This window comes from Somniosus microcephalus, chromosome 12 (genome assembly GCF_052327205.1).
Source record: "Somniosus microcephalus isolate GS21.2 chromosome 12, FLI_Smic_1.0, whole genome shotgun sequence".
NCBI lineage: Eukaryota > Metazoa > Chordata > Chondrichthyes > Squaliformes > Somniosidae > Somniosus > Somniosus microcephalus.
In genome coordinates this window covers 137,434,509-137,455,454 of record NC_140998.1, presented here as the reverse complement: position 1 = coordinate 137,455,454, position 20,946 = coordinate 137,434,509, and the positions used below count along the sequence as shown (strand labels likewise).

The window sequence follows — 20,946 nt, the reverse complement described above, 5'->3', positions numbered from 1 at the left end:
CTGGTTCCAATCCAGAATGGATTGTATTTATCAAACGGTGCGTCAGACCATTATAGTAAAAACAATTCATCATACCTGCCTAGTAAGCAACATTTTCCTGCATTACAGGAAACTTTAGTTTAACCGGAGGTTAAATGTCCGGAAAGCTCTATCTACCGGCAAAATTCAGGAGCCGTTTCCTATAAGTTTTTTAACTTCTCGTTGCTTTTTTTTTCCAGTCAGGCTCTGCAAGGTCTAGCTGAAGCTGTTGCTTAGCTACCGAGACGCTTTTAAGCTGCGGCCGACTGTTTTGAAGCTGTTGCTAAGCAACAGGGTTTGTTGATTCATACGGAGCTCAAAAGCTCCATATGTTTTAACATTAGCGCTGGTTTGTACGGCAGTTTTGATGGTACGGCACCAGCTCGGTCCTGTCAGTGCCGGATATCAGAAAGTTTCCTGTACTTGTTTTTTTCTCTATCTGGATATAAAGGCCAGTAAAAGCTTCAAAGGTTTCCAGTGGTACAGAAACTTTCTTTTGAAAAATAAGTTGCCCTCCATCTGGGCAGGTTTCCTCTGTGCATTATTGTAGTGAAATTGTACAGTAATACAAAGAGATGAGGTCTAAACTCTTGGTTTCAAGATTCAGCGGAGACCAGTTTAAAAGATCAAGTAGTTCGAATTTGTCTGCCACACACACAGGTCCCAGCTCTCAGAAACGTCTCTAAGCACATATTAGACAATGAAATTGATGGCATTACCAATATTTCTGGAGTCAGGAAGACTAGTTGAGTGATTGCTAGGGGAACAAAGTTATCCACTGAAATCAGAGTGTAGCTTTAAAAAGGCCCGAATAGCTTCAGTATTGAAAACAGTAAAATAAATTCGTAGTTCAGATAAAGAGGGATGCCCAGTGTGATATTCATAGATCCTATTTAGGCGGTACACACAACCACCAAATGGGAAATAGGTGCAGTTTTAAGAAGGTCTGAATAGCTTCAGTGCTGAAAGCAAAACAATTAATCAATAAGTAGTTAAATTGCTGGACCAACAAACAGCTGCTTACCAGAGCTAGCAAGCAGATGGCTCACGACCCATTTGAGACATGAACATATGTGTTGCTCAGCACGAGACCTGAAGAAAGATGCACATAGCAAGGTCTTGACTGAGCACACCATCTAGATGTGAAAGGCACGCATGTATTTCAGTTCAGCCCAGTCAAGGTCTCAAGATTATTGCCGTCTACTGCACCCAGCACAACTTCATCCTGTAAAAGCGTTTTATTATGGAGCAGGTAAAAGGGGGCAAGCCCCAGGTGTGAACAGGTGACCCTCAAGCAGAAGCAGATGAGATGTCTGCCCCTCCCATTGCTGCTCTCAGCTGATACTTTCTGTTTCTCTGAGGAACTCTGATGTAGTCTGCGATAGTCTGCGCTCCTCTGATTCTGCCCTCTTGAGCATCCCTGATTATAATCGCTCAACCATTGGTGGGCCATGCCTTCTGTTGCCTAGGCCCTAAGCTCTGGAATTCCCTGCCTAAACCTCTCCGCCTGGCTACCTCTCTTTCCTCCTTTAAGACACTCCTTAAAACCTATCTCTTTGACCAAGCTTTTGGTCACCTGCCCTAATTTCTCCTTAAATAAAAACAGAAAATGCTGGAAATACTCAGCAGGTCAGGCAGCATCTGTAGAGAGAGAGAAACAGAGTTAACGATTCAGGTTGATGACCCTTCGTCAGAACTAATTTCTCCTTATGTGGTTCGGTGTCAAATTTTTTGTCTGATAATACTCCTGTGAAGCAACGTTTTACTACGTTTTGCTATCGAGTACAGGAACAAGGATGTCTTGCTGCAGTTGTACAGGGCCTTGGTGAGACCACACCTTGAGTATTGTGTGCAGTTTTGGTCGCCTTATCTGAGGAAGGATGTTCTTGCCATGGAGGGAGTGCAGCGAAGATTCACCAGGCTGATACCTGGGATGGCAGGAATGACGTATGAAGAGAGATTGGGTTGATTGGGCTTGTATTCGCTAGAGTTTAGAAGAATGAGAGGGGATTTCATTGAAACTTATAAAATTCAAACAGGACTAGACAGACTAGATGCAGGAAGGATGTTCCCGATGGCCGGGGAGTCCAGAACTAAGGATAAGGGGTAAGCCATTTAGGACTGAGATGAGGAGGAATTTCTTCACCCAGAGAGTGGTGAACCTGTGGAATTCTCTGCCACAGAAGGCAGTTGAGGCCAATTCATTAAATATATTCAAGAAGGAGTTAGATATATTTCTTAAGGCTAAAGGGATCAAGGAATATGGGGAGAAAGCAGGGACAGGGTACTGAATTTGGATGATCAGCCATGATCTAATTGAATGGCGGAGCAGGCTCGAGGGGCCGAATGGCCTACTCCTGCTCCTATCTTCTATGTTTCTATAAAGGTGTTCGCTCAGGCCAACATCCCCAGCATGGAAGCTCTGACCACGCTCGATCAGCTCCGATGGACGGCCACATCGTCCGCATGCCCGATACGAGACTCTGAAAACAAGCACTCTACTCGGAGCTCCGAAGAGAGCCCCAGGTGGGCAGAGGAAATGCTTCAAGGACACCCTCAAAGCCTCCTTGAAAAAGTGCAACATTCCCACCGACACCTGGAAATCCCTGGCCCAAGACCGAACAAAGTAGAGGATAAGCATCGAGGAAGGCGCCAAACACCTCAAGGAGCGCACATCAACCCACTGTCTGCCCCACCTGTGACACAGACTGTTGGGCCCACGTTGGGCTCATCAGTCACCTGAAAACTTAGTGTGGAAGCAAGTCATCCTCGGTTCCCAGGGACTGCCTAAGAATATAAGTACAAGTTGTTGTTGTTGCTGACTGTGTCTCAGGTGAGAGTTCCTGTTCGCAGAGAGCTACAGCAGAAGCCCTGTCACACGGTGGACTGGGCCTCCGGGACGCCATGGTTGCCAGGTAAGCACGCGATTCCATCGCTGCCGACTTAAAAAAAAAACCCTGCACCTGCGCCAGAGTTGGCGCATGCGTGAGTTGGGTTCCCGACCGGTGCCGGACTGCGCGTGCGCGAGTTGCGCTCCTAAGGGCGCATGCGCAAGAAGGGTACTGGCGGTTGTCCGGCTGTGTGGAGGCCCCGGATCGGCGAGTCTGAAAACGGCGGCCGCTCCTCCGGCACCGGCTGCAGTCAGCATGAGCTGCGTGTCATTCGACACCCTGACTGAGGAAATCCGCCTGAAGCGAGGCACTTCAGGTAATTAACTGTTGAGAAAGGGGGGAGGGGCGCGCGTGTGTGGAGGTGGAGGAGGGGCGTGTGAAGGGGAGGACTTTTTGCAAGGGAGGTGACCATGCATGAGGGGAGGGAGGAATGGGCGACCCCCAGGGCAAACTCCTCCTCCTCTTCACCTCCAGGGCAAGCTGCTCTCCCTTACCCCTGATGAGCCTATGTTGTACCTGAGAGTGCGGTTGTCTGAGCACGATTTGGGAACTGTTGCAAGCATTTCAGTTACACCCAAGATTTAAACACACATTCATTTAATTCCGTTTTTGAATTATTGCAATAGCTTTTGGGTTGAAATTCAGACCAGGGAAAGTAAGTTTTCAGCTCTCCCAAGTATCTGTATCAGGAGCTCATTCTTCTAAAATAGAGATCCCAAATATGACCTAAAACGTTAACTCTTTCTCTCTCCACGGATGTTGCCTGGCCTGCTGAGTTTTTCCAGCGTTTTCTGTTATTTCGGATTTCCAGTATCTGCAGTATTTTGCTATTGTATTTTATGCACCTATTGTACATACAGGTGTAAATTCACATTTTATGGAGCCATTGTATATTTAAGTGTACATTCACAATATAATATTTTGGTGTACATTCCCATACATACTCAAAGTCATTGCACATTCACTATTCCAGGATTATCCTGGAATGCAAAGATAACTCCTTTCGTCTTTTTTCTATTCTTAAACCACTCTCCCCTGCCTCCTCCACCCTTGCCTCCAACAAAAAATACAAGGAGCTTAGGGATTTCTTTGTCACTAAGACTGAGACCATTTGTTCAGCTGCCTCTGCCGCTTCCCTTCCATCTCCTAGCCCACTGGGCTAAACTTCCTCTAAGGTTCCCCCCTACCCTAGTCTTGAACTCGCATCTTTCTCTAGTTTCTCCTATCTCCCCTCATGCCCTCTCTGAACTCATTTTGTCCTCGAGACCCACTTCCTGCGCCCTCGACCCTAATCCCATTAAACTTCTGAACACCCAACTTCCCTCCTAGCCCCCCATATTAGCTGATATTGTTAATGGTTTTCTCTCCTCGGGTACTGTTCCCCTGCCCTTCAAATCTGCCATCGTCACCCCCCTCCTCAAAAAAACAACCCTTGACTCCTCTGTCCTTGCAAACTACCGCGCCATCACTAACCTCCCTTTCCTCTCCAAAGTCCTTGACCGTGCTGTCGCCTTTCAAATCTGTGCCCATCTTTCCCAGAACTCCATGTTAGAACCTCTCTAATCAGGTTTCCGTCCCTGCCATGGTACCGAAACAGCTCTTATCAAGGTCACAAATGACATCCTATGTGACTGTGACCATGGCAAACTATTCCTTCTCGATCTGTCTGCAGCCTTTGACACAGTTGACCACACCATCCTCCTCCAACGCCTCTGTCCTCCAGCTGGGTGGGACTGCACTCGCCTGGTTCCATTCTTATATATCCAGCAATAGCCAGAGAATCACCTGCAATGGCTTCTCTTCCTGTTCCTGCACTGTTACCTCTGCAATCCCCCAAGGATCTATCCTTGGCCCCCTCCTATTTCTCATCTACATGCTGCCCCTCGGTGACATCATCCGAAAATACAACATCAGGCTCCACATGTCCGCTGACAACACCCAGCTCTAGCTCACCACCACCCGTCTCGACCCCTCCACTGTCTCTAAATTGTCAGACTGCTTGTCTGACATCAGTACTGGATGGGCAGAAATTTCCTCCAACTAAATATTGGGAAAAACAAAGCTATTGTCTTCAGTCCCTGCCTCAAACTCCATTCCCTAGTCACTGACTCCATCCCTCTGCCTGGCAACTGTCTGAGTCTGAACTAGACTGTTGGCAACTTTGGTGTCGTATTTGACCCCGAGATGAGCTCCCGACCACATATCTGTGCCATCACTAAGACCACCTATTTCCACCACTGCAACATTGCCCAAATCCACCGCTGCCTGTGCACATCTGCTCCTCATCCATGCCTTTGTTACCTCTAGACTTGACTATTCCAATCCACTCCTGGTGAACCTTCCACTCTCCATAAACATAAGCTCATTCAAATCTCTGCTCTCCATGTCTTAACTCGCACCAAGTTCCATTCTCCCATCACCCCTGTGCTCACTGACCTACATTGGCTCCCAGTTAAGCAACACCTTTAAAAAAAATTCTGATCCTTATTTTCAAATCCCTCCATATCCTCACCCCTCCCCATCTCTAAACTCCTCCAGCTGCGGCATGCTATTGACAGGGCTAAGCGATCAGCCAACGGATCAGATCAAAGCTCTGCAGTCCTGCCACATCCAGTTGTGAATGGTGGTGGACCATTAAACAACTGACGGGCGGAGGAGGCTCCATGAACATCATCATCCTCAATGATGCCAGAGCCCAGGACTTGAGTGCAAAAGCCAAGCCTGAAGCATTTGCAGCCATCTTCTGCCACAAAAAGCAGGATAAACCCAATCTTGTATTACCGCCCCATCAGTCTATTCTCAATCATCAGCAAAGTGACGTAGGTGTTGTCGACAGTGTTATCAAACGGCACTCACTCACCAATAATCTGCTGACCGATGCTCAGTTTGGGTTCCACCAAGACCACTCGGCTCCAGACCTCATTACAGCCTTGGTCCAAACATGGACAAAAGAGCTGAATTTGATGTCAAGGCAGCATTTGAGCGAGTGTGGCATCAAGGAGCCCTAGTAAAATTGAAGTAAATGGAAATCAGGGAAAACTCTCTTGGCTGCAGTCATACCTAGCACAAAGGAAGATGGCTATGGTTAGTTGGAGGCCAATCATATCAGCCCCAGGACATTGCTGTAGGAGTTCCTCAGGGCAGTGTCCTAGGCCCAACCATCTTCAGCTGCTTCATCAATGACGTTCCCTCCAACATAAGGTCAGAAGTGTGGATGTTCGCTGATGATTGCAGTGTGTTCAGTTCCATTCACAACTCCTCAGATAATGAAGCAGTCCATGCCTGCATGCAGCAAGATCTGGACTACATTCAGGCTTGGGCTGATAAGTGGCAAGTAACATTCACCACACAAGTGCCAGGCAATGACTGTCTCCAACAAGAGAGAGTCTAACCACCACCCTTCGATTTTCAACAGCATTACCATCTCTGAATCCCCCACCATCAACGTCCTGGGGGGGTCACCATTGACCAGAAACTTAGCTGGACCAACCACATAAATAGTGTCTACAAGAGCAGGTCAGAGGCTGGGTATTCTGCAGTGAGTGTCTTCCCCTCCTGACTCCCCAAAGCCTTTTCACCATCTACAAGTCAGGAGTGTGATGGAATACTCTCCACTTGCCTGGATGAGTGTAGCTCCAACAACACTCAAGAAGCTCGACACCATCTATGACAAAGCAGCCCACTTGATCGACACCCCATCCACCACCTTAAACATTCACTCCCTCCACCACCGGCGTACCGTGGCTGCAGTGTGTACCATCTACAAGATGCACTGCAACAACTCGCCAAGGTTTCTTTAACGGCACCTCCCAAACCTTGAAGGACAAGGGCAGCAGGCGCATGGGAACGCCACCACCTCTAAGTTCCCCTCCAAGTCACACACCATCCTGACTTGGAAATATATCGCTGCTCCTTCATGGGTCAACATTTTGGAACTCCCTCCCTAACAGCACTGTGGGTGTATCTTCACCACACGGACCGCAGCGGTTCAAGAAGGCGGCTCACCACCACCTTCTTGACCGTAATTAGGGATGCACAATTAATGATGGCCTTACCAGTGACGCCCAAATTCCATGAACAAATTTAAAAAACGCTCTGAGATATCTGCATTCCTCCAATTCTGGCCTCTTGCACATCCCTGGTTATAATCGCTCCACCATTGGCGGCTGTGCCTTCAGCTGCCGAGGCCCTGAGCTCTGGAATTCCCTCCCTAAATCTCTCCGCCTCTCTTTCCTCCTTTGAAGATATTCTTTAAAAGCTACCTCATCTACCTAATATCTCCTTATGTGACTCGGTATCAAATTTTGTTTGATATCGCTCCTGTGATGCGCTTGGGAGGGTTTACTACGTTAAAGATGCTATATAAATAAGTTGTTTGATTGCAAAGTGCTTGTGGGAGGAATAGATCCAGGTGTTTTTGGTTGACTGTGCTTGCACTGGGAGTAATGTGGGTTGGGTGGTGGAGGGAGATGATGCACCATGGCCAAAAGGTTCTGCTTCGGGCGCAGTTGACAATCCGGGCGCAAACTGCGCCTAAAATTGCACCTGTTTTGAAAAGTGTTTCTCGAGTTTCTGCTCAAACTCATTTGCGTATCAGCGAACACAATCGGCCATGAACCAGCACAATCCGGCAGCCTTTACAATGTAGTTTAAAAAAAAAAAAAAAAAAATTTGCTTCCAAAAGTATTTCTTGATGTAGACAAGAGTGGTAACTAGGTGCAGCTTGATTAATACAGCTGAAAATAGGTTTACCATAAAAAGAAAGCATTTTCAATCGGTGTCAATTCTCCACCTGTGAGTAACCCGATTTTAAATGACTGACTAAAAATGACTCTTTAAAATAAAAAGTACCACTTGCTAGATATATTAGGGTGCAGTAGTCAGTTTCTTAGTAAAAAAATTTTTAATAAAAAATAAATCCAAAAGCTTTTAAAACGTACCTATCAGTGTCCATGCACCCAAAAGAACCAGCTTAATTTTTCGAGCCTCCCTGAAAGTCTGTAAACGAGTGGAATTAGCGGAAACTCCCAGTGGTGATTAATTCACCCTGGGGGGCGTGACCAGTTTTGTGGGTGGGGCCGGCTTCTAGCACATCTTTTTAAACTACCGCAAAAGATCGCAGAAATTCGATTTGCGCTGGATTTAACTTGCGCTTAAATTTATGTGATCTTTTGCGCTGATTTTGGGCGAATTACGCAAAAAAAACAAGCGCAACCGAGCGGAAACTCTACCTCCATGTTTGGTCTTGGGTTCTGGGTGTGAGGAGTGGGGTAGTGGGACATAAGGTACTTTAATAACTAATTTACATGTTTCTTGCAGAGCAGACCAGCAGCTATGGAAGATTAGGGAAGGTAGACCAGCAATGATGAAAGATGACCTATATTCTGTTTATATGAATCTGAGTAGTATAAGTAACAAAATGTTAAAATGCTGGAAGGGATAAATAGGGATCAAATAGAGAACATGAGTAATATAAAACATGACTAAACAAAAAGGATTTTGGAATTCGTAGTCTTTTTTGTTAGATGCGGGGGAAAAATTAGTGATGGCTCATCAAACAATCAGAAGAAGGTAAATGTACTGTGGGAGGTTATAAAATGGATGATTAAGTCATGAGGGATTTCAATCTTGTCAACATTGATTGGGATATATAACGTAGGCTATCTGCATGTGAGTGATAATTTACTGAAGTTCTATGGGATGTTGTAAAACAGCATGTAAACAAACCTACAAAGAGTGGGTGATGGCTGTTTTGAAAGGGAAGGGACAATAATTGAGGAGGGAACCATTTACAATGTCAGCTAACATGGGGGAGCCAGGAAGCAAAGTTGGGTGGTCTTATAGGGAACGTTGGGCACGGGTATGAAACTCAGGTGAGGGAGTGTTTGAGTAGATCGACAGCTACAGAAATATCGTGAATGGAGGGTCAAATCTAGACATAGGAACAGGAGTAGGCCATTCAGACCCTCATCTGTTCAGCCATTAAATTAGATCTTGGCTGATCTGCACCTCGACTCCATTTACCTGCCTTTGACCCATATCCCTTGATAACCTTACCTAATAAGTATCTATTGATCTCAGTTTTGAAAATTTCAGTTGCTCCAGCATCCACAGCCTTTTGAGGGAGAGAATTCAACATAGACAGTTGGGAGGTTCAAAGTGCCATTGCAGATGAATTGGGGAGAGATTTTTTTTTAGGGTCGGACACAGTAGGAAGTGGGGTTGGAAGGCGGAGTGCGAGTGGCGATGGACATACAGAAGTGATGAGACATGGCCTCCTCTGGGGGACGGGATGGTAGGGAATGAGGATTTTAATGGAGAGGCAAGGGAGTGAAACAAGGCAATCAGGCATCAAGGGGTATGGGGAGAGAGCGGGAATATGGTATTGAGATAGAGGATCAGCCATGATCATATGGAATGACGGAGCAGGCTCGAAGGGCCGAATGGCCTACTCTGGCTTCTATGTTTCCAGATACTCGCAAGAGGAGAACGTGCTGGAGGAGTAAGGGGAGAGACCAAGGAGAGATTTGATGATGAGGGCTGTGGTAAACCACTTTTATCGTTCACTATCGTTACACTATGGTTATCACTGTTTACACTGTTGTATCACTACACGAGGTCGCCTCCTGTCGCGCTGTTATACCTGGGCTGACCACTGCTGACTCCGCCCATGGCTCCACCTACCTGCCCAGGTATAAAGGTGGTCGACTGGCTGGTATTCCTCCTTGTTGGATCCGATCACCCACAAGGGTGGGCTCTGTTATTTAGCCAATAAAAACCTATAGTTACTTTCTTAACTCGTCACTTTTCATTGGATGAATTGATAGGTATATCAATTTTATTGGCTAAATTTTAAAATGTCTAACGACCAGTCAGACGCCCAGCTACAACAGCCACAGCAGCCGGCCTGGCTGCGAGCCCTCCGACCGCCGTACCTGGATCTAAACCCACAGGCAGCAAACTCAGCCCTCGACTTCAAACACTGGCTGAGCTGTTTCGAATCCTACCTGGGAGAATCCGGCGTGCCTCCGGGATCCAAACTAAGAGTTCTGACCGACCAAGTGAGTCCTAAAGTATTTGCACTCATCCAGGACCTTACTACATACGAGGCCGCCATCAACCTGCTGAAACAGCAGTACCGGAGCCCGATAAATTCCATGTATGCCAGACATCTCCTAAGATCCCGCCCGCAACAGCCAGGAGAGTCTGTAGATGAATTTTTACGGGCGCTACAAACACTCGGCAGGGACTGTGACTTTAAAGCGGTAACGGCTGCAGAAAATACTGAAGAGAATATCCGCGATGCCTTCGTGAAAGGCCTGCGGTCCGACTACTCATGGCAAAGACTGCTGGAATCAAAGGACCTCGACCTGAACACAGCTGCAGCCCTCGCTCGCTCTTTGGAAGTGGCCCATCGGGACCTCGAGGCATATTCCAGGTACTGTACTGCGCGACCCTGGGACTCGGGCCCGACCCCGACTGCAATACCCCTCGCACCGCCGCCTCTGGGACCTACCTCAGCGTCGGCGTCCCGGACCCGATCGGGACCGCCACCCCCGGTACCGGCTGCGACATCGGAGCCCCGCGATCGGGCCGCCGGCTGCTGCTTCTGTGGCCAGGCGAAACACCCGAGGACGCGCTGCCCTGCAAGAAACGCGACTTGCTCCGATTGCCAGAAGAAAGGCCACTTCGCTAAGGCCTGCAGGGGGAGAGCCACAGACGCCAGCAGTGCCTCATGCGAGTTGTGGGGGCGGCCATCTTTCATCAAGGCCACAGATGCCAGTATCCCCTCGTGTGAGCCGTGGGGGCAGCCATCTTTGATCAAGGCCACCGACACCAGCAGTGCCTCATGTGAGTTGTGGGGGCAGCCATCTTCTCCGCCATTTTATTCAACCTCGTGGGCGCCGCCATTTTGTCCACCACACTCGACCGCCACCTTGCCTCCAGACCCGACCACCGCCTCACCCGCAGACTACAGCAGCTCGCTCAGCCATACACTAGCCTCCGTCACACTGGACCAAGCTCGCCCGCATCACCTGTCCAAGTCCATGATGGACATCAAAGTAAACGGCCACGCCACGACCTGCCTGTTCGACAGCGGAAGCACGGAGAGTTTCATCCATCCAGACACGGTGAGCCACTACTCCCTCACTGTCCGGCCAACGTGCAACCGGATCTCGATGGCATCGAGGTCCCATTCTACAGACATCAGCGGCTACTGTGTTGTGACCCTGTCGGTTAGGGGCACGGAGTATAAAAATTTTAAACTCCTCGTCCTGCCCCAGCTCTGCGCAGCCGTCCTACTAGGGCTGGACTTCCAATCCCACCTTCAAAGTGTCACTTTGGCTTACGGTGGACCCCTCCCCCCACTCACAGTCGACAACCAGCAGCCTTTAAACCGCCCACCGCATACCACCTGTGGCCTATCCACCCTCAAGGTCCCGCCCCCCTCCCTGTTCGCTAACTTCACCCGCGACTGTAAACCCGTCGCCACCAAGAGCAGGCGGTACAGCGCCGGGGACAGAGCTTTTATTAGCTCTGAGGTGCAGCGTCTCCTGAAGGAGGGCATCATCGAGAAGTGCAACAGCCCCTGGTGTGCCCAGGTCGTAGTCGTTAAGACCGGCAATAAAAACCGCCTGGTCATCGACTACAGCCAAACCATAAACCGGTACACCCAGCTGGATGCATACCCCCTTCCCCGCATATCTGATATGGTCAATCAGATTGCACAATACCGAGTATTCTCTACCATCGACCTTAAGTCGGCCTACCACCAACTCCCTATCCGCCCTGAGGACCGCCAGTATACCGCCTTTGAGGCGAATGGCCGCCTCTACCACTTCCTTAGGGTTCCCTTCGGCGTCACCAACGGGGTTTCGGTCTTCCAAAGGGAGATGGACCGGATGGTTGACCAGAACGGGCTGCACGCCACGTTCCCCTATCTAGATAACGTCACCATCTGCGGCCGCGACCGGCAGAACCATGATGTTAATCTGGAGAGATTCCTCCATACGGCCCAACGGCTGAACCTCACCTACAATAAGGAGAAATGTGTGTTTAACACCTCGCGCCTTGCCATCCCCGGCTGCGTAGTAGAGAACGGAGTCATCGGCCCCGATCCCGAAAGAATGCGCCCCCTCATGGAGTTACCCCTCCCCCACTGTCCAAAGGCGCTGAAGAGAACCCTGGGGCTCTTCGCCTACTATGCCCAATGGGTGCCCAATTATGCGGACAAAGCCAGACCCCTCATGAAGTCCGCCTCCTTCCCCCTTACGGCGGAAGCGTGCGCAGCCTTCTCCCTCATTAAGGGAGACATTGCTAAGGCCACAATGCACGCGGTGGATGAGTCCATCCCTTTCCAAGTGGAGAGCGATGCATCCGACTTCGCCCTAGCCGCAACCCTTAACCAGGAGGGGAGACCGGTGGCCTTCTGAAAGACCCTCCAGGGCCCTGAGATCCGACACTCTTCGGTCGAGAAGGAGGCCCAGGCGATTGTGGAGGCTGTACGACGCTGGAGGCATTACCTGGCAGGCAAACGATTTACCCTCCTCACCGACCAGCGTTCGGTCGCTTTTATGTTTAATAACAAGCTGAGGGGCAAAATCAAGAACGACAAGATCTTGAGGTGGCGAATCGAGCTCTCCACCTATGATTATGATATCTTGTACCGGCCTGGTAAACTGAATGAACCCCCAGATGCTCTATCACGAAGTACATGCGCCAACGCGCAAATTGATAGACTGCAGACCCTCCACAACGACCTCTGCCACCCCGGGGTCACCAGACTTTACCACTTCATTAAGGCCCGCAACCTGCCCTACTCCATCGAGGAGGTCAGGACCATGACCAGGAACTGCCAAACCTGTGCCGAATGCAAACCGCATTTCTTTAGGCCGGACAGAGCAAGCCTGATCAAGGCCACCCACCCCTTCGAGCGCTTGAGCATCGATTTTAAGGGGCCCCTCCCGTCCTCTGACCGTAATGTGTACTTCCTCAACATCATTGATGAGCACTCCCGTTTCCCCTTTGCCTTCCCCTGCCCAGACATGACCAGTACCACGGTCATCAAATGCCTGAACGACCTCTTCGCCTTGTTCGGGTTCCCGAACTATATACATAGCGACCGGGGCTCATCCTTCATGAGCGAGGAACTTCGCCAGTTCCTACTAGCGAGAGGTATTGCGGCAAGCAGGACCACCAGCTACAACCCCCGAGGGAACGGCCAGGTGGAAAGAGAGAACGCGACTGTCTGGAAGGCCGTTCTCTTAGCCTTAAAGTCTAAGGGCCTCCCAACCTCTCGCTGGCAGGAAGTCCTCCCGGCAGCGCTGCATTCCATCCGGTCACTGCTTTGCACGGCCATTAATGCCACCCCCCATGAACGAATGTTTGTTTTCCCCAGGAAGTCGACTACGGGAACCTCGCTACCAACATGGCTGACTTCTCCGGGGCCCGTCTTGCTGCGAAAGCACGTGAGGGCCCATAAAACGGACCCCCTGGTCGAGAGAGTGGACCTCCTGCACGCCAACCCCCAGTATGCCTATGTGGCATACCCAGACGGGCGGGAGGACACAGTCTCCTTACGAGACCTCGCACCCTCGGGCATCCCTGAGACACCACCGTTACCCCACCCCACCAGCCCCCCAAATCCAGCCCAGGTAGACGGCATGCCGGAACCCCACGAGCCTTCGCCGACCACGCAGACACCAGCATTAACATCGGATACTGCACCACCGCCGCCGCTGCTGCGACGATCAGAAAGGCTTACGAAGCCTCCGGACAGACTGACATACCCGAACTGGTAGTACACTTCACCCCGCCGGACTCAAATCTAAACAAGGGGTGAATGTGGTAAACCACTTTTATCGTTCACTATCGTTACACTATGGTTATCACTGTTATATCGTTACACTATGGTTATCACTGTTTACACTGTTGTATCACTACACGAGGTCGCCTCCTGTCGCGCTGTTATACCTGGGCTGACCACTGCTGACTCCGCCCATGGCTCCACCTACCTGCCCAGGTATAAAGGTGGTCGACTGGCTGGTATTCCTCCTTGTTGGATCCGATCACCCACAAGGGTGGGCTCTGTTATTTAGCCAATAAAAACCTATAGTTACTTTCTTAACTCGTCACTTTTCATTGGATGAATTGATAGGTATATCAAGGGCCACACCACCGCCACCATGGGCAGGGCTGGTGATGGAAAGTATAGCCGGAGGAGGAGGCTTCAGTAAGGGGCAAGGTGTCACCAATGGTTGAACCAAGTTTCTGTCAAAGCCGTGATGTCAATGCAATCATCCACAATAAGGCCATGGATGGCAAGTGCCTTGTTTGCGAGTGAATGGATATTCTAGAGGTAAATGCGGAGAGAGTTGGTGATTGTTGATCCTCTGGCAGAGTCCAAAGGGTCAGTGGTGGATGGAGGGAGCCAGGTGGACGTTGGTAAGATTAGCCTTCAGCGGGCGGGAAGGTCATCGAGAGAGGTGAATGGGGCAGTTGGGGTTGCTGCACGTAAAGACACAGCATCGGGTGCTTCAATGGGCCCTTCTGGGAATGGCGGGAGAGGCACAGAATGCAGCTGTGGGCTTATCCAAGGGTGGTTCACACCTGGGATGGTGACGGGGAAGTAGGAAGGCTGCAGAATAATGAACAGTTGGGGTAGGGGTTGGGCAGCAAAGTAGTAGAGAGGGGAAAAATGAAATGTAGTGTGACTGGAAGGGGAGGAGACAGGAGAGAAGGGTCTAAGAGGGATCAAGAAAAAAGGAAGGTAGAAATAATGAGCTTGGGTCCGAAGCAGCAGCCAAAATGCACACATGAATGCAGACGCAGGGAATTCAGGTTACATAAACATGGCAAAGTTCAGAATAGCTACATCCTGGTTGAAAACAAGAGGATAGGGAGGAGATCTTGGCCCAGAAATTCGGGTCGGGGGCTTCCCGTGGGTGCAAGCCCCCGACCTGCACTTAACTTGCGCGCCGGCCGTTGAGCTGTGGGCCCGCGTGGGATTCCGATCCTGGGCCTTCTCCAACTGCCGGCGGCAGTGCTTGCATATCCCAGGGACGCAGTTAGTTCGATGCGTCCCCTGTGATCACGTGGACCATGGAGAGCCAATGGTAGCAGGGAATGCTTCATTCATAAGTTTGACAGGAAGACCTGTCAAACCTATAAATACTACAGCCCCAAAACATCACTAAATCTTCAAATACATTTTTTTTAAATCACATTTTTAAAATAAACTATAAATTACATGAAATAACTATTTTAAACAATAATTTAAATTTTTGAAAAAATTAATTACATTTTCTAACGGGGCTACCTTTCTTTAAAGTATTTAAAAATAATAAACCTGTGGAAAAACCTGTGGAAAAAAGTTAAGTTCGATGTGCACACGCTGCCTCTCCTGCGCACGCGTTCGACTTCTGAACCCCTTCTTTCAGGGGAACGGAAGTGCCGGTTTCCCACGCATGCGCAGTGCATGCACGAAACCGGCACCTCCATTGGGCTTACGCGTGAGTACCCCGTGCGCACTCACATGTTAGGACCTGAATTTCTGGGCCGATATGAGAGAGTCCAAAGTTAAAGTCAGAGGTCCTGTGGTGGACTGAAGTTAATTTTGTAGATGGGTGAAGTCAGCTTGGAGCCTAGGTGAACAATATCCAGGTTTGGAGATATTAGTGGAGGGCGAGTGAGTCCAGAGGCTGTTTGAAGGCAGAGTATCAGTTGGTGAATTGCTGGAAGTTGTCCAGTGGAAACTGGAGTGCTGAGGAGGTGTGGAGAGTCACCATGAGCCAGCATAGGTTGATCCAGGGGTCCAGTAGAGGTGAGTAGTGACCTTGGTGATTAATAGTGCACACCAGCGGATCTAGCAGAGGAGTGAGGATCATGGGAAGTTTTAATATTTGAAATGTAGGGGATTTATACTGGCTTGATGTGACCGGATATGATTATTTGCATGAAAATGTGCACTTGTTGTGTATATTGTTGTGCTAGTGGAAGTGTCGCACGTGTGTCTTTTACACTGAGTGACTAACTGGCAGAACATCTAAAGAACTTGTGCATGAATTTCACCCTATAGATTTGAAGGCTATAAAAATCTAGGTAAATGTGTGACTTATGGACTAGATTTTATGGTTCTGCCCAGAACAACTGCTTAATGGGGAGATTGTCACCGTTTTCCACAGAGGAGATTAAATATAATCACAGGCGCGATGATCTCACTTGCCATTGATGCAGTGAAGTTTCTTGTGGTATGGTATACCATTTGATGTAATCTATGCCATGTTCACATTAAAATAAGTCCTGACTAAGCTTTTAGAGCAAAAGTACCATTTGATAAGAGCGGTCTGCCTTAAAGTGGCATTGGCTTTATTGAAAGGTGTTTTGGCTAATTCCATATTTATATACGAACGCAGAGTGCGACAAGATAACAAATTATGTTGAAACGTGTCATTATGACGAATGATTTGCGTTTTCTTCTCGAACAAAAAAAAATCGGCAATTCCCTCCGCCTCTCCACATCCCTCTCCTCCTTGCAAGCACTTTTTCCACAATGGTGTATCCTTAATCAGAGTAACTGCTGCCAAAGAACTGGAAGCTGCGTAGAAGCAGTCTGCGCATAAGTGTTAACTTTCGTATCTCTCCTAAAGCCGATAGAAACAACAATTCAAATTTTAATTTTAATTTTCTTTTCGGCCCAGTTCGGCAGCGCATAAATGCGAACTTTCTCTCTCGACTCAGTTTGGCAGCAGCGATCTCTTTTCCCCACCCCCTCCCTTGTTGGTAATATTTAATATTAAGCCATCATCAGCTACGTCTATTATTACTTAAAATAAACCTCGGTGGATGCTGGTTGTTGACAAACTCCAGGAGCTTTCGCTTCTCGAGCACACCAGCTACACGTGGGGAACCCGGAGCTGAGCTGAGCTGAGCAGAGCTGGACCCCACCATCAAAACGCCACATCGGCGACCAGAAACGCCTTTGCCACCTCTAGACTCGAGTTCACCAGTGCCCTTCTCCCAACTTCTAGCCTCCATAAACTCTGTGCCAGCCTTGGCTCAGTGGCAGCACTCTCGCCTCGGAGTTAGAAGCCCCACTCCAGAGACTTGAGCTCATAATCTAGGCTGACACTCCAGTGAAGTATTTCTGGAGTGATGGAATTAAGAGTCTGTCCTCTTCAGTGAACATAAGATCCCGTGGCACTTTTCAAAGAGTAGGGAGTTGTCCTGGTCAACATTTGTCTCTCTAAAAGGGGTTATCAGACCGTATAACTCACTGCTGTTTGGGGGACCTTGCTGTGTGCAAATTGCCTGTGTGTTTCCTACATTGCGACAGTGACTACACTTCAAAAATACTTCATTGGCTGTGAAAGGCTTTGGGACATCCTGATGCTGTGAAACGCTCTGTATAAAAGCTAGTTTTTCCTTCCTTTCTTTCTCCTTTTTTCTCTATCTTCTCCAGAATTCAGCCCTCTGAATCCTAACCCACGCAGTCCCCTGCTCATCCATCACCCCCATTCTTCACTGATGTCTGTGAAAGCTGTAAAGTAAGGAAGGCATTGACAAGCATCTGAAGAGTGGATTTTAAAGCGATCATCTTTTTTGGACACGGCAGGAATGAGTGTTCTTGCCAACATTTACAGTCTAGTGATATTTCCGGAATTGGCACTGGGGAAGTTACAATGGCCAGAAACAAAGAGCTAGTCACAATTTTAAAACAGTTGGATATGTGCTAAGAAGACATAAACATACGATCGAAGGCTGACGCTTCAGTGTCTTACCGAATAAGTGCCACATTGTCAAAGATGTTAAAGCGCAGCCCTAGTTGCCTGTTCAAGTGAAAACGGAAGATCCCACGGTACTATTCAAAGAGTAGCAGAGTTCTTCCTGGCCAAAATGTATCCCTTATTCAACACCATTAGAACAGATTAACAGGCGGTACAGGAAACTTTGTGCTATCCGGCACCGACGGGACCGAGCTGCTGCCGTTCCCTCAAAACTGCCGGACACTCCAGAGTTAATGTTGAAAGATACGGCTCCGTATCTGACAACAAACACTGTTGCTTTGCAACAGCTTCTAAACAGTCGGGTGCAGCTGCAAGCGTCTGTAGCTAAAGCTGTTGCTATAGCTACAGACCTTGCAGTGCTTGACTGGGGGGGGGGAAAAAAGCAAAGAAAACAAACGAAAAGAATAAAAAACGGCTCCTGATTTTTGCCGGTGGCTCCAGCTTGCCGGATGGTTCGCCTCCGGATAACTCAAAGTTTCCTGTATATGTCATTGCTGTTTATGGGCCTTGTTGTGCACCAATCAGCTGCCACTTTTGCCTACATAACAACGTTCACTACACTTAATTCATTGCCTGTGATGCACTTTGGGATTCCTCCAGAATATGTAAGGTGCTATATAAATTAAGTTTTTTTTTTAACAAAAAGCAAAGTGCTGCAGATGCTGGAAATCTGAAACAAAAACCACTGGAAGTACTCAGCTGGTCAGGCAGCAGCTGTGGAGAGAACAGGCAAGTCATTTTGGGTATGGGTACTGCCTCAGGACTGGAAGATATTACTGATGAACAGCATTTAAAAGTAATGGAACAGAACAGGGTGGGGGAAGGGGAAAAACAAGAAAAAATGCAAAAAGAAAAAGAAAAAAATAAACTCTGGAACGGTACCCATGGATTGGAGGGTCGCTAATGTTGCCCCACTATTCAAAAAAGGTGGTAGAGAAAAAGCAGGGAATTATAGACCGGTAAGCCTGACATCGGTAGTGGGGAAAATGCTAGAGTCTATTATAAAAGATGTAATAGCAGAGCACTTGGAAAACAGTGACAGGATCGGACAAAGTCAACATGGATTTACAAAAGGTAAATCGTGCTTGACTAATCTACTGGAATTTTTTGAGGATGTAACTGGTAAAATAGATAAGGGAGAACCAGTGGATGTGGTGTATTTGGACTTTCAGAAGGCTTTCGATAAGGTCCCGCATAAGAGATTAGCGTGCAAAATTAAGGCACATGGGATTGGGGGCAAGGTATTGACTTGGATAGAGAACTGGTTGGCGTTGGCGGATAGAAAGCAGAGAGTTGGAATAAACGGGTCGTTTTCCGAGTGGCAGGCAGTGACTAGTGGGGTACCGCAAGGATCGGTCCTAGGACCCCAGCTGTTCACAATGATCTGGACGAGGGAATTGGATGTAATATCTCCAAATTTGCAGACGACACAAAGCTGGGTGGGAGGGTATGCTGTGAGGAGGATGTCGTGAAACTCCAGTACGATTTGGACAGGTTGAGTGATTGGGCAGAAACATGGCAAATGCACTATAATGTGGATAAATGTGAGGTTATCCACTTTGGTGGCAAAAACAGGAAGGCAGATTATTATTTGAATGGCAATAGATTGGGAGAAGGGGAAGTGCAGAGACCTGGGTGTTCTTGTGCACCAGTCGCTGAAGGTAAGCATGCAGGTGCAGCAGGCGGTTAAGAAGGCAAATGGTATGTTGGCCTTCGTAGCAAGAGGGTTCGAGTACAGGAACAAGGATGTCTTGCTGCAGTTGCACAGGGCCTTGGTGAGACCGCACCTTGAGTATTCTGTGCAGTTTTGGTCGCCTTATCTGAGGAAGGACGTTCTTGCCATGGAAGGAGTGCAGCGAAGATTCACCAGGCTGATACCTGGGATGGCAGGAATGATGTATGAGGAGAGATTGTGTCGATTGGGCTTATACTCACTGGAGTTTAGAAGATTGAGAGGAGATCTCATCGAAACCTATAAAATTCTGTCGGGCCTGGACAGACTAGATGCAGGAAGGATGTTTCTGATGGCCGGGGAGTCCAGAACCAGGGGTCACAGTCTAAGGATAAAGGGTAAGCCGTTTAGGACTGAGATGAGGAGGAATTTCTTCACCCAGAGAGTGGTGAACCTGTGGAATTCTCTGCCACAGAGGGCGGTGGAGGCCAGTTCATTAAATATATTCAAGAAAGAGTTGGATATATTTCTTAAGGCTAAAGGGATCAAGGGATATGGGGAGAAGGCAGGGACAGGGTACTGAATTTGGATGATCAGCCATGATCTCATTGAATGGCGGAGCAGGCTCGAGGGGCCGAATGGCCTACTCCTGCTCCTACTATGTTTCTATGTAATGGCCTTCATTGCTTTTGCACATTTGTGGTTCTAGTGATGAGGAATTTATTCTGCAATGTAAACTATAGAGTCCAGGCAATATTGCATGACAACTGCAATAATGGCATGTCCAAATTGGAAACTTGCCATGTAGGAAGTGATGGCATTCAACCATAGTGCAGCATGTTGGAACACTGATGCAAATAGTAGTGCTTTAAAGCATTATCATTATCATCTGCATAATTCCAGATTTTTACTAATGCAAAAATCACATTTACCATGTTCTATCTACCATTTCCTGCAGTCCTTATTTTCTAGAATGCCACACAAAGTGGAAGCTTTACTTATGGTATAAAGAAAGAAAATAAGCAGCAGAATCTATATTTATGCTGTTCTGCAGCTTTTTGGCCCAAACCTATGTGAGATACATCCCAACGGATGGGTAGAAATTGGAAATCCTTGAACTTTGGCTCATGGTTGCACAATTCAATGTAATTCTCAACTACAGAATTTCTTTTCTTTACCAGTGGTTTTTGACGCACAACTGAAATGGGTTGTTTTTCTAATAACCTTGACACCGAGCTTTTGAATTTCTGTCATTAACCTCTTGAGCTTATTTACTAGAAGGCTTTCAAGCAATTTTACACCCACTCTGTTCTAAGCAGCTGATCCAGACAGTGGAGGAAAAGTGCTTGATATTCATTTTGAATAAGGGAAGAAATGGAACATTTAAATCTGGGTTATATCAAAGCTTTGGTGAATTTCCATACTAATGCTTTTGCATACCTTTTGGGAACCATGGTTTAATTCCCAGATTCATTTCCACATCAGTGGCCACAATTGATGCCAGAGGGGTCCTTGATTTTGCTCCTCTATTGTCTGTTGCCTTGTTTACTCATCCTTGCTGCCTCCTTAAAAAAAAAAT

General features: G+C 48.1%; 1 protein-coding gene across 5 annotated transcripts in view; it reads left to right on the top strand.

Annotated features, from left to right (window-relative positions):
• Positions 1 to 3,033: 3,033 nt before the first annotated feature.
• synj2bp (synaptojanin 2 binding protein) overlaps positions 3,034 to 20,946 on the top strand; it is a 37,970-nt gene continuing 20,057 nt past the window's right edge. For 3 of the 5 annotated variants that reach the window (XM_086003613.1, XM_086003612.1, XM_086003611.1), the window contains exon 1: positions 3,034 to 3,225. In XM_086003613.1, coding sequence (XP_085859739.1) covers positions 3,165 to 3,225 — 61 coding nt within the window. In that variant the 5' untranslated portion in view covers positions 3,034 to 3,164. The remainder of the gene's footprint in view (positions 3,226 to 20,946) is intronic. The other 2 variants (XR_015080307.1, XM_086003610.1) reach the window with 1 other exon arrangement.